The following is a 12603-nucleotide window of genomic DNA, read 5'->3' as shown; positions in this document are numbered from 1 at the left end:
CTCCAGAGGCAATTCTGAGTGCACAAACCCCAATATCTTAGAAAGTGACCTGTGTTTTGAAAGGCTCTAGAAAGATGACTGTGTGTTCAATGTTTTACATTCTCAAGTGGTGTTTGCACTGAAGAGAATACGTTTTCCTAAAAAAGAGGCATAGTAAACTGATGGGATCTATAAATGGGCGGTTACGCAGATGCATAACTGTATGTGTATTCTATGAGATTGTTTTATGTTTGGCAAAGTAACAGAATTTACATATTAATTATGTAAGAGTGGAATATAGATTTGTTATTTGTTCATAATGTGCCTTAATAGTAAAGACTAGTTATGCCAGTTCAGAGAATTTCAGAATTTCTGTTTTATGGTAGAGTAGCACTAGAGGTGACTGTACAGAATGTTTAAAGAGGCAACCAGTTTTACTTGTACCCACTTCAGAACCATGCAATTACGTGTTAATGTTATGGTGGTCTTCAGTGTGACTAAGGCTGAGTCTGGATTAGATCTTGTTCCTTCATTTCTGCAGTGCCCATTAGAAGAAAATAACACAACTTCTGATTTTATATTTAAACTTCGGATAAATAATTTATTACATTAAAAGTATAGCTCTGGCATTTTATCAAATGTCTTAAGATGTCTTAATTTAGTTCAAATGCATTAACCTTAAAAATAGGAACAGAGAATAGAATTTTCAGAATGCTAAATTCCTGAAAAATAGGGTTTCTGATATTTCTGGTTCATGTTAAAGTATTGTTTCTAAATGATGAGAGCACTCCTGACAGTTGTATTCGAAGTGTGAGTGCGTCTTTAACTCTGAAAATAGGTGACCGAGTACTGATGCATTTCCCAAATTCAAAACATCTGACTTCAGCATCATCTCAGATATAGTCATTTAGTTTATTTTTAACAACAGTAAAGTGTTCCTTTACCCTGTCCCCACTGCTGCTCCATTTCTGAGGAACACACAAGAAAGTGAAAAAGAGATAGTGCTGGCTTGTAAATGCAGCTATGGGATTTTATCCCTCCTGCTGCAAGGAATTGGCAAGAATTCCACTGGATGTGGGAAAGAGAGTAGGAAAAACTGCAGAACATGAAACTCCAGATGAAGTGTTCCACCTGAAAACTCACTGGACTCTGTTGTCCTGTTGGCTGTTGTGTTCCATGTTTGTATTTAGGTTAACTAGCTGAGGCTGCTGGTGTACAATAAGTTGATCCTACTGCATCATTATTAAATAAAATCGTGCTGCTTAGTAGAAACGCAGGAGTATTTGCATCTCTCTCTTTAGCTCTCTTTTAACGCTAATGTATGCATTTGACAGGCAATTACAGAGACTGAACAGAGTCTGTTCATGTGTAGCTCTGTAGCTGTCTCTATCTGTGCTGCTCTGTCTTATGGTTTTCCTATTCTCCCTGTGTTCTGGCGCAGAGCAGGGATCGGAATATAAACAGAAATGAAAGTGGCCTATTTAGATCATATAGCATTAAAGATTGCCAAGCAGTCAGTTCTTTGTGGCAGGGGCTTCTCTCTTACCTTGTCTCTAAAGGTTGTGTGTGGTTGGTAGGAAAGCTTGTGATATTTTTAATGTGGGTAAGAAAGCTGGTGATTTTTATTCCAGTGCTTATGGAAAAAGCAACCGATAAGGATTTTTAAAGGGAAACTTAAATTTGACAAAAATCAGTGCATGCTATTCACACACTGTGATAGAGCTGTTACTGTAACTTTTCCTGTGTAATTGAAAATATGTGATTTAATCAAATGTAATTATGTTGGTGACTATAGTACACATTCATCTTTTGTGTCATAGGCTGCTCAGAGACTTACGAGGTGGATACACTTTTCATACAGCTCTCATGTTTTCATTTCCCTTAGGGCTGGATTGGTCTGAAGACAGTGGGGAAGAGTTGGAGGATTCAGAGCAAACCTCCCCTTACCAGGTTGCGTGGTCTATCAGAGAAACCCTTGGCTATGAGAGACATGAGTGAGTATGATTCCTTAGTGTTCATGCTGGCCTCGATTGAATAAATCATGTAAATGTGAGTTTCCCTTCAAGTGGAGTCAGTGGAACCTAAGCACTTTTCCCAGTGCTTTGCTGAAACAAAAGATTGTTTCAAACAATTGTTTCAAACAAAAGAACTCACTTGTTTGTAAGAAACAGCTTGTCGCCTTCTGTCCCAGTTTCTACCTAACTTGGAGACCTTTGTGCAGTCAGCTGTCAGACGGATGCATCAGGAAAGTATTTAAGCTTATTTGTGGAAATTTAATTGAGTTTAGCGGGATTTATTCATGAACTTGAGTGCCTTGCTGAGTAGAGGTATTTTCTGAATTAGAACCAAACGAAGGAGCTGCTGTTCGTTTCTTCTCTTTTCTACTATTTGTGAATAACTTTGTTAGTAAACTTTGTTGCTACATTTTACTCATTAATCTTATTGTAATTGTGCAGGATGTTGTTTTAATGTGTTTTTTTTAAAGGGCATGGCATTCTTTTCATAATTCAGTGTTGACTAAACATCTGTCATATAGCTGGGAGCATTGAAAGGAGGAGGTGTGATTGAAGGGCTAAGCAGAGCAGGTATTATCTGTTGGTGCAGAAAAGCTTGTGGTGTTCTCCGTGTACTGCTAAGTCATGAATCTGAACTTAGAGCAGGATATGATAATATGTCTATTAATGTAACTGTTAAGGGGCAAAGTTAAAGCAAGGCATCCCAGGCATAGTATTGTAACAGAACTGATTCATGTTGACAACAAAAGGCAGTTGGGGTCTCGAAGTTTGTTTGTTGTTTCTATAACGTGATTCTCCTTCAGCATGCAATTGGCCTTTCGATACTCCAGCTCTTTCCAATTTGTTTAATTTGTCAGTATCGCAGTTGGAGTTAATGCTGTTAATGAAACCTTGTTTTGTTGTTAAATGGAAATTCTGAGACTTATCAGAACTTCTTAATGTCTCTAAAGAACAACAGACCTGTATTTCTGTCATCAGGACAGGCACTGGGCTACTAAATACTGAAAGCCTTCAGTGAATCAAAGCTTAGTAGCAGTGTGTAGATTTTTTCTGTTATGATTGACCATTTTTTTAGGACATCAGCAATGAGAGAGAGAGTGAGCTTTCATGAACGTTAGATTTAACTTAAAAGGCATATTTTAAAATAACTGTTTTGGGAAAACATGAACAGACTTTCAGTCCTTTATATCATACCTAATTTTCAAAGCAGATATATCTATTAAATAACTTCGCTTATACTCTTCCCTCTTTGACATTTGATCTGATTCTTCCATAGATCTCTTTTTTGTCAACTTATAAAGGTCATTCCTGTGTGTTTTGTCTTCTATTTGTCTTAACTTCCTTTGTATTCTTCTTACTCTTTTCAAATACTTAGGAAAAATAATACCTCACTTTGACTTTTTCTGTTCTATTCTAGCACTTTATGCACTTCACTTAAGCAATGTCTTAACCAAATCATGCTGAATAAGTTTTTGTATGGCACTGGCTGCTCTTGTACTTCAATCAGCCTGCCTAGTGTTAGCTCTTCAAGAGCTTTCCTAATTTTTTTATGGATAAACATTGATACATTCACTTCAGCCTTGTATAACTTTAACTCCTATTCTGCAAGCTTCTGTAGAGGTTTTCATTACCCTAAATGTTTCTCTTTGACACTTTTAAAATGCGCTATGTGTGCTGCTGAAGATGAATTAGTTCAGACAGTTTCTTGGGTGACTTCATTTGTCAAAATGACTCTGTCTTGCTAATCTGACGGTGCACACTGGTGGCTCCTAACTTAGTCAGCCAGTGACTTGTTATGACTCTGAATTTTGGAGGGTAATTTTACCAGAAAACCAATGGAGATTTCCTGGACTGTTTTGATTGTGAAATCAGATGCCTAAGCCTGTGGGAATTTACTTACCATTTTTCATGATAAGATTAAAACTATTTTTTATCTCTTCATTTATGTCTGAGCTTGTGGTCCCTGTGTGAAAGGGGTAACTCTCCACCAGCTAGCTCCATTCTGCCTCTTTTCATTTGACCCCATGGAAGACAGCAGGATGGATGCTTCTCAGAACAGTACAGAAGAGAAAGCAAACAGTTAATTTCTGCATTACTGGACAGCTTGTACTCAGCATTTCTGGTTAGGTGCTTGTAGGGGGAATCCTCTAACTTTCTGTTGAACTTCTTGTGTAATACTCTTGCTGCTCTTAAACTCTCAAAAATTCGCCAGATTGGTTTAAAATTAATGTCTTATCAGTCATACATTGTTGAGTTTACTTGCCTTTTGGCCCTTTTATCTGTAAAATCCATGTTGTTCTAGTCACCTGTGGAAAGACCAAATGTTTGCTTTTATTACTCTGTCCTTTAATTTCGAAAAATCATTTCCCATGGTCTCAAGATTCCAGGATGCAGTGCTTCAAGGCAGACACAGATGTTTGAACTCACACAGCAGCACAGGAGTTGGCACCAGGCACAGAGCAGGCAGGGCAGCTGGCAGGGAAGGCTGCTGGACTAGGAAGAATTCCTTGTCCAGGACGTGGGAGCAGCAGTTCAGAGGGAACAGGGGCTGTTCCCTGCCACAGATGAGTGAAGCTTCCTCCCCAGATGGTTTGATTACTGGGTCTTGTAGCCTAGAAAGTACTGGAAAATAAATGACTTTAAAACAAAGTAGTTTGTGACTTCGTATGCTGAGATATAGATAAAATGAGTGTTTCAAGTAGTGAATTTGAAAAGAGAGTGTGAGAATTGGAGTCCCTCCTCATCCCAGCTCCCACAAAGGAGCGGATATCAATGCTGTATTGTCAAAGTTGGATTTGATAACTCCCCATAACTGTTACAGAAGAACTAAAGGGAGGAAGGGAATGTTCTTCAAATCCCTCCTTACTGAGGGTTTTGAAGTACAGTTGCTGGTGTGTCTCAGAGTAGAGAGCGTGTTCTCCTGGTTCCCTGATGGTCGCACTACCCTTTTGCTTTCCCTTTCTGCTACTTCGTGCTGGCTTTGTTTACTTCATGAACACTCAGCAATAAGTCCCCTGCTGTTTACACATGACAGTGTTAAAGAGAACGGTTGGGACGAAGCATTTTGGATTATCAAATGGTTTGTGTGCACTTTCAGAAACCTTTTAAAAAATGAAATACCACACGTGAGGTTAAACTTCAGAAGTTAAACATGCAGCTTAAGAAAATAAACTAAATAGAAGTTGGTAAACTTGTTTATAAAAGGGCAATAATAGAAGTACCTTTTGGTTTCAGTACTTGCCTAGCAAAAAACAGGAGGTGTTATTGTGATATTTTTAGGTTTCTTTGAACATATAAATATGTTTTGGTTAAACTTGCTAGTCTGGAAAACAATATGCTACATAGACTTTTAGTAAGTATTGGCCTCAAAATAAGTCCTTGACCATTACAGGCATGAATTCTTTTTACATGTTGTATAAATGTCTTTGAAAGTGATCTTATAAACTGCGGTTCAAAATACTTGAACATACTATGACATTTTTTTGTCTGTTTCAATAGAAGGGCAGTAAAAAAATCTGAAATACGGAGATGTTTGCACTAAAAACACTTTTTCCACCCCAAAGAAACACTTTTTCCCCCTACAGAGTATTCATGTCTTTTCTTAAAGTTAATTTTTAAACATATATAAAATTAAATGAGTATGCCTGCAATTTTGTTTAAAAATCCTTGCCTAGAGCAGTAATGAAATATCTACGACCTTAGACCTAAGTAGATTTAACTGATCCCATGTATGTATTCCTGTTTCCTGTCAACACATTGGAAAGAGGAAAATCTATATTGAATAGCACACAATTAAATTTTTCTAAACAGGCCATTTTTAGTAGTAGGAATTTTTTCCTAAGAAGTCTTAAAAGTGTACTTTCTTTTCATCTTCAATGTGAAAATATTTTAGCCATTACATATTTTAAATATCTTTAATAGGTTGTTGCTGCTAAGCATTTAATTGCAGAGGTTAATTACTTACAATTTATGCTTCTAAAAATAATCTGTAATCTGTTTTAACAAACAAAATACATAGTAAGGTTGACTTTTCATAAAACTATAAAAATGTACAATTGTGTCAAGGCACTGTTTGCTTCCGCGGAGTTTTTGTGGGCAGCCTTGGTGGAGATGCATGCGGTCTGTTAAATTTAGCCTGCGTGTGAATGGAATAACATTTTCCAGAAAGGAAAGTAGATCTTAGTCATATTGCCTTTCAGGGATAGCTACTCTGCTTGTATTTCTGGGTCTTCTTTTTTTTAGTAAAATTCATGGCCGGTGTTTCGCGTCTCTTCTATCATCCGTTAGTTGTGGTCTGCTTTGTTGTGTGCAGGTTTGAATGTCAGCTCCTTCAGTCTTGCTGACCAAGCTCTGCAGTCTGAACCTTGGGAGCTTTTGATTTGCTTCATTTGTTTGGGCTTGTTTTCTTCCCCTTGCCCTTCCTTTGTTTTGCTGCTAGGAAAGCTAGCAAAAAGTTTCTCTGTTCTATAAGGAGAAACTTAAAGGAAAAACTGAACAAAGACTGCTTTGCTTAGATTCAGTGCATGCTTTTTGTTGCTCCATGAACAAACATTCTAGAAACTAGTGCTTGTTGTGGAGGACTTCTGGGTATCTTCATGGACCTTGTTGGTTTAACAAGTCTCAGTGATGATTTTATAACAGAACGTTTTTAATTGAATGTGTTGGCATGGTTTGATGGTCTGGTTGATGTATGCCTGAACATTCAGAAAGCCAAGATAAATGGGAAAAGACTTTCTTAAGCGAACAAATGATTGGATCAGTCCTTCATCTGGCATTTAGCCCTGGCCTGATTTTTCCCACAGTGCCTTTGGTGTTAAATGTGAATTTCTTCTCTTTGGCTGTATTTTAACTCAACTCTGCAGCAAGGGGAAAGCAGTATCAACTTCTGGCTGTGCAAGTGTGCATTTTGGTTTAGGAAGGAAAACACCACCTGGCAGAGTAAGAGGAGTTGGAAAAGGTCAGCAGTTTTGGTACTTGTTAGAATTTGACCATTTTCTCCAGCATGACCTTTCTTCAATAAATTTTCATTACATAGTTCCCCACCCTTATCTTCTCCTTTAATTGCGCTTTGATTTAAGAGTTTGTCTCATATGCTGAGACATTTACAGTAAATAAAGGTTAACAGTATGGATTTTTTTTTCTGAACAGCGGACTCCAGACATTTAAATGTGTCAGATTTGATGATAAATTAATGTAATCTCCAATAATGACATACTAAGAAGAGTAAGTACCTTTACAATTCAAAAGGGATTCCGCTCTTACCATCTCTCAAGCATCCCTGCCTGATTTCAGCCTTTCAATGTTTGTGAAGCTAGAAGATGGTTGCCAACTTAACAATTCTATTAAAATGACAAATTAGTTTCCTTGGAAAAAAAATACTTAAAGCCCATTTGTTTTTATTTTCCCTCCTTCAGGTCCGATGATGACAATGCAGACGACAGGAGTTCCAGGGTGACCAGACTTTGCACTTACTTTCAGCAGAAATACAAGCACCTCTGCCGCCTGGAGCGGGCAGAATCTCGTCAGAAGAAATGCCGGCATACACTCCGGAAAGCCTTGCTGCAGGCGGCCAGCAGAGAGCCGGAGCGTACTGGGCAACTGATACAAGAACTCCGAAGAGCTACGTGTGCTCATACCAGGTTAGATCTTGCCCTGTGACTGCAGTAACCCAGAGCGTGGACAGGGTGGAGATAGGCAGAGCATCCAGCAGCTGAAATGCTGAATTCTGAAGCTGGTAGGCATGCACAACGCAGACAAACCATGACACATACATGCCTGTCAGTGGAGTAAAATAAACGTGGCATATAGCGTGTTCCATGAAAAAAGGCTTTCTCCAGCTTTGTTTTTTAAAATGTAGATTGTTTGTTCAGTGGTATCTGGGGCCAGTTTCTTAAATGTCGCAAAAGAAGTTAGTGGCCTGCTAAAATTTATTGTTATTAATCAATCTGTATATTTTAAATGCCTTTGAATATGTGGTACTTTATTAATTCTGGTTCTAGAAATTTGCGTCTGGTCTGCAGTTCACTGCTTCGATGCAGCTTTCATTTTTCAGACAACTTTCTTTTGAAAAGTCTGTACCTCCTCTTAATTCTCTTCCCGGCAAATCAAACTTGAGCTCATGCTTTTTGTTAGATTAATCTCACATTCAATGAAATGTGGCAGCTGTGGTGGGTTGATGCCACGTGCCCACCATGCCGTGCTATCACTCCCCCTCAGCAGGACAGGGCAGAGAAAATAGAATGAAAGGCTCGTGGGCTGAGATAAAGTCAGGGAGATCACTCACCAATTGCCATCACAGACAAAGCAGACTCAGCTTGGAGAAAAATTAATTAATTACCAATCAAATCAAAGTAGGGTAATGATAAATAAATCCAAATCTTAAAACACCTTTCAGCCACCCCTCTTTTCTTCCTCGGCTCAACTACACTCCTGAGTTCTCTACCTCTTCCCCTACAGTGGTACAGAGGGATGGGAAATGGGGATTATGGTCAGTTCATCACGTGTTATCTCTGCCACTCCTTCCTCCTTAAGGGAAGGACTCCTTATGCTGTTCCCCTGGTCCAGCATGGGTCCGTCCCATCAGAGACAGTCTACCACAAAATTCTCCAACCTGAGTCCTTCCTGTGGACTGCAATTCTTCATGAACTGCTCCCGTATGGGTCCCTTTCTGGTGGTGCAGTCATTCAGGAACAGACTGCTTCAGCCTTGCCCCCCACAGGGTCACAAATAGTACAAATAGTGCCAGCAAACCTGCTCCAGCCTGGGCTCCTCTCTCCATGGGTCCTCAGGTCCTTCCTGTTCTTATCTGGAACCCTTTGAGCCCTGTGTTGGGTGCTGAAAAGGACCGTCATGATTTAACCTCAGCTACACAACCACTTGCTGTCTCCCCCTCAGTGGGTGGGGGGGGAGAATCAGGAGTCTAAAGGTCAGAAAATTTGTGAATTGAGATAAAGAGAGTTTAATAGGTAAAGCAAAAGCTGTGCACACAACCAAAGCAAAACAAGGAATTCAGTCACTAGTTCCCATCGACAGGCAGGTGTTCAGTCACCTCCAGGAAAGCAGGGCTCCGTCATGCATTACCATTAATTCAGAAGACAAAATGCCATCATCCTGAATGTGCCCCTCTTCTTCTCCCAGCTTTATACGCTGAGCACAGTGCCATATAGTGTGGAATATCCCTTTGCTCAGTTGGCATCAGCTGTACTGGCTGTGTCCCCTCCCCTCTTCTTGTGCACGCCCAGATACAGCGGTGGTGTGAGAAGCAGAGATGGCCTTGCCTCTCCGCAGGCTCTGCTCAGCAATAAGGAAAACATCCCTGTGTTATCAACGCTGTTTCCAGCACAAATACAAAACAGCCCCATACCAGGTACTATGAAGAAAATTAACTCTGTCCCATCCAAAACCAGCACAGCAAAAAAATAGCTTCTAACAACTCCGAAGGGGGTAGTTCTTTTTAGATAATGTCAACGTCCCTCCAGCTCTTGCCTTACTGAGAGCTGGTTGATTTATATTTGTGCAGAAACATAGTAAGTCTGAACCCTGGCATTATGTCTGGGGTCTCAGCAGCATCCTCTTGCAGTTGTAGTTTCGCTTTGTAGGATGCATGACTGTGGGGAGCAGGGGGGCTAACATGAGAGGCAGGCTGGAGCAGGGTACTGAGGGTATATCCCAGTTAGAGACTGCTTTTGTTCCTGGACAGTGGGCTGTCGGTTATGACAGTTGGAAGGTTTGTTGTTGAGGAGGTAGAGTGATGCTGGCGAGCTGCTCAGAAGAGTATATTATAGGCACATTACTTGTTCGCAAAGTCACATGAATGTCTCCAAAGTTAAATCTTGCAGAAATTACAAGCTCTTGCTGGTTTTTTCCTATCATTTTTGCTTTTTATTACACAAAAAAGATTAAGTTGTTTGTGGTAGATTGACAGGTATGCCTATCGCCACTGCTCTGGTTAATTTAAGTAACCTCACAGTCTTTTCAGTTATGGAATTTTTCACAGGAGTAATATTGCTAACTAAAACTTTGCTCAGTCGAAGTGCAGTCGATGACAAATGGCTGAAGGAGAACAGTCAGGCTACAGAAAGCTTTCTGTCAACCTAGAAAACAGCGTGTACAGAGGTGAAATTCAGCCCTGGAATCGCCAGCTTTATCTACATGAAGGTGACAAATGCCTCGAGAGTAGGCCAACACCAAGCGAGCTGTGTTATGCTTGCAGTACTCATCCACACTGCTGTCTGGTTGCCTGCTTGCAGCTCAGGCTCAAAGCATTGAGGCTGTGCTGAGGAAGCGCTCAGCTCCGGGCACCTGCTGGTGGATTGGGCTGTAGCACATTGATGAAGGAGAGCTTTTACCCATGTTGAGCACGCTCAGGCTCTGTCCTCCAGAGCTCAGTATAAGTTTGTCTGAGCACGTGCTTGCATGTAAGCTCTGGGGATGCTCGGCATGTTTTGATTTATGAACAGGCTTGGAAGTGCACTTGACTGCCCATGCAGGCATACCCAGTACATTGTATTCTAAAGACTGACCTCATTTAAAGGGTCACCTGTGTTGAGCTCACCTACCGCTGTCCTTGGCTCTCTTGGAGGGTGACGTAATATTTACATGGTAGTAGCACACAGCACCTCTCATTACAAATAAGGTCCTGTGAAATAAACAATAATCCTTTTACTGCAGTCACACCTTCACATGTCATTGACATCTATTCTATATCCCTGTGTAGAGTGTGGTAGTAGTGTGCACCCATCTGGATCATGACACACACCCGTGTGTTATAATTTTTTTACTGTTCCACATTCACTGCAAGACTTGTGCTAAGTAACCACCTGAGACTGGAGTTCTGTCTCTAATTTCTTATGTTGTTTTTTTTTTTTCTTTCAGCACAAGCCAAACGAGGCAGAGAGATGCAGAGCAAACAACCTGTAGTGGGACTTCGAAGGGGGAGCAGTGCACTAACAAGGCCCTTCCATTCACCAGGCATTGTTTTCAGCGTATCCTCTTAATTCTGTTTGGAAGTTGCATTCATGCGTGGAAGGTGTTCTGTTTTAGGGTCTAGGTTTTTGCATTGACAAATACATTTTCACAAAGAAATACCTATTCGTTAGTGTATCATCAACTACCTTGCTTTTAATTTGTCTGTGTGATTTGGGTCTGTAGGCAGTGCAGATGAGTAGTTTGCCACTGGTGGCTATCACAGTCAAATCATTTTACTTTGCAAGCCATATTTAGCAGGTGCAAGAAGGCTTTACAAAAATTATCATCTTTCATGAATGACTTGGTACAAACCATGTGGCTTTCGGCCTTATGGCTTTCCTACAGTTCTTGGTTCTTGTTAGTTCTTCTAACTACCCGTGAAGAGTTTATGGGAACAAGTTTTTACACATAGCGTAAAAAGATGGCTTACACTGACTAGAAGGATGGAAATCTGATACTTTGCAATGTTTAAACAAGCAGAATAGGAGCACTCACAGATTCCACATTCTAGATGAGGAAGAACTCCCAGTGTTGGGAATTTCAAGCAAAGCCTGAAAAGGATGTTAGGAGTCGATGCATGAAGGTTGCAGAAAGGAGGGACTTCATTATATGTGAGGTTTGATTCTGAGGATGATAAACAGACCGACTTCTAACCCGGAATACATAAGAATTCTGCAGACTTTGTCTTTTTTTGTGTTTAGCTGAGGAGTTACTGGTGCTTTGTTGGAGTAACTCCTTTTGTTGAAGTTTGTGGAGTGACTCCTTTTGGGTTTGGTATTTTAAGTGGCTAGAGCTTGTCTGTTCCACTCACTATCAGACTACAGCACCAGTCTTTTTCTTTTGCACATGCCTTGTTTTTCCTGGCTGATTTTTGCAGGTCCCTTAAAAGTCGTATGCAGAGCAGTTCAAACCATCTCTGTGAGTGAACACCATGGTGCGCAGATGTGCTAGGGGTTTGCTTCATGATTCTGATTTTTTATTTTTTATTTTTTTAAAGTTTAAGTGGTCTTGCTTGTTGGTATGCATAGAGCAGGGATTTTGCATTCGTGGCCATTTTTTCCCTCTGCACTTTTTTCTCAGTGGAAACAGTCTCTCCTAAAGTGTTGCAGGCTCTTGGTTGTCACCCATCTGTCCAAGTCTACCATCTGGACTGCTCTGCAGCTTTTCCTTTTTCTTTGTCCTTTCTTTTGTGTTGTAATATTTTCTGAATATACATAGTGATGCTGAAGTCTGAAAACTGTTCAAGATGGAAGAAGTGTTCCTAATGTTGCTTGAAAAAACACAATGAAATATCTGTTTGATTTGCTCTAAGTCTGGAAACATTTTCACTCCTGCAGGGGATTTTTCTGAAGGAAATCTCAGCAAGCTTACGTTTGGATTTACTTGACCTTTCTGTCTGATTGCACATCTTTTTTTCAGAGGAGCAGGAAGGATCTTGAAACTTCTTTGTCTGTGCTCTAAAGATAAATGCCAAGAATGTACCTTAAATGATTGAATTAAGAAATACTCTTTCTTTAATGTTTCAGTATGGATTGTCATTAGTCCGTAAGGAAATAGTCCTGTTGACTACACTGTTCCAACTGCTACTATTGATCTATTGATTAAGACTCCAGGAAAAGGCTTCTTTTTGCTAAGAACTCAT

At 40.1% G+C, this 12603-nt stretch overlaps 1 protein-coding gene across 4 annotated transcripts in view; it reads left to right on the top strand.

The window, feature by feature from the left end:
- Positions 1-12603, top strand: part of INO80D (INO80 complex subunit D) — a 55749-nt gene that overhangs the window by 26241 nt on the left and 16905 nt on the right. For all 4 annotated transcript variants that reach the window (XR_008450448.1, XM_054070267.1, XM_054070268.1 and 1 more), the window contains exons 6-8: positions 1865-1973; positions 7409-7633; positions 10869-10978. Coding sequence is in view for 3 of the 4 variants with exons in the window: in XM_054070267.1 (XP_053926242.1) it covers positions 1865-1973; positions 7409-7633; positions 10869-10978 (444 nt within the window). In the remaining variant the exon portion in view is untranslated. The remainder of the gene's footprint in view (positions 1-1864; positions 1974-7408; positions 7634-10868; positions 10979-12603) is intronic.

The sequence above is a fragment of the Cuculus canorus genome, chromosome 6, assembly GCF_017976375.1.
Source record: "Cuculus canorus isolate bCucCan1 chromosome 6, bCucCan1.pri, whole genome shotgun sequence".
Taxonomy (NCBI): Eukaryota; Metazoa; Chordata; class Aves; order Cuculiformes; family Cuculidae; genus Cuculus; species Cuculus canorus.
Note: the sequence above shows the minus strand (reverse complement) of the source record. Positions and strands in the feature narration are given on the sequence as shown.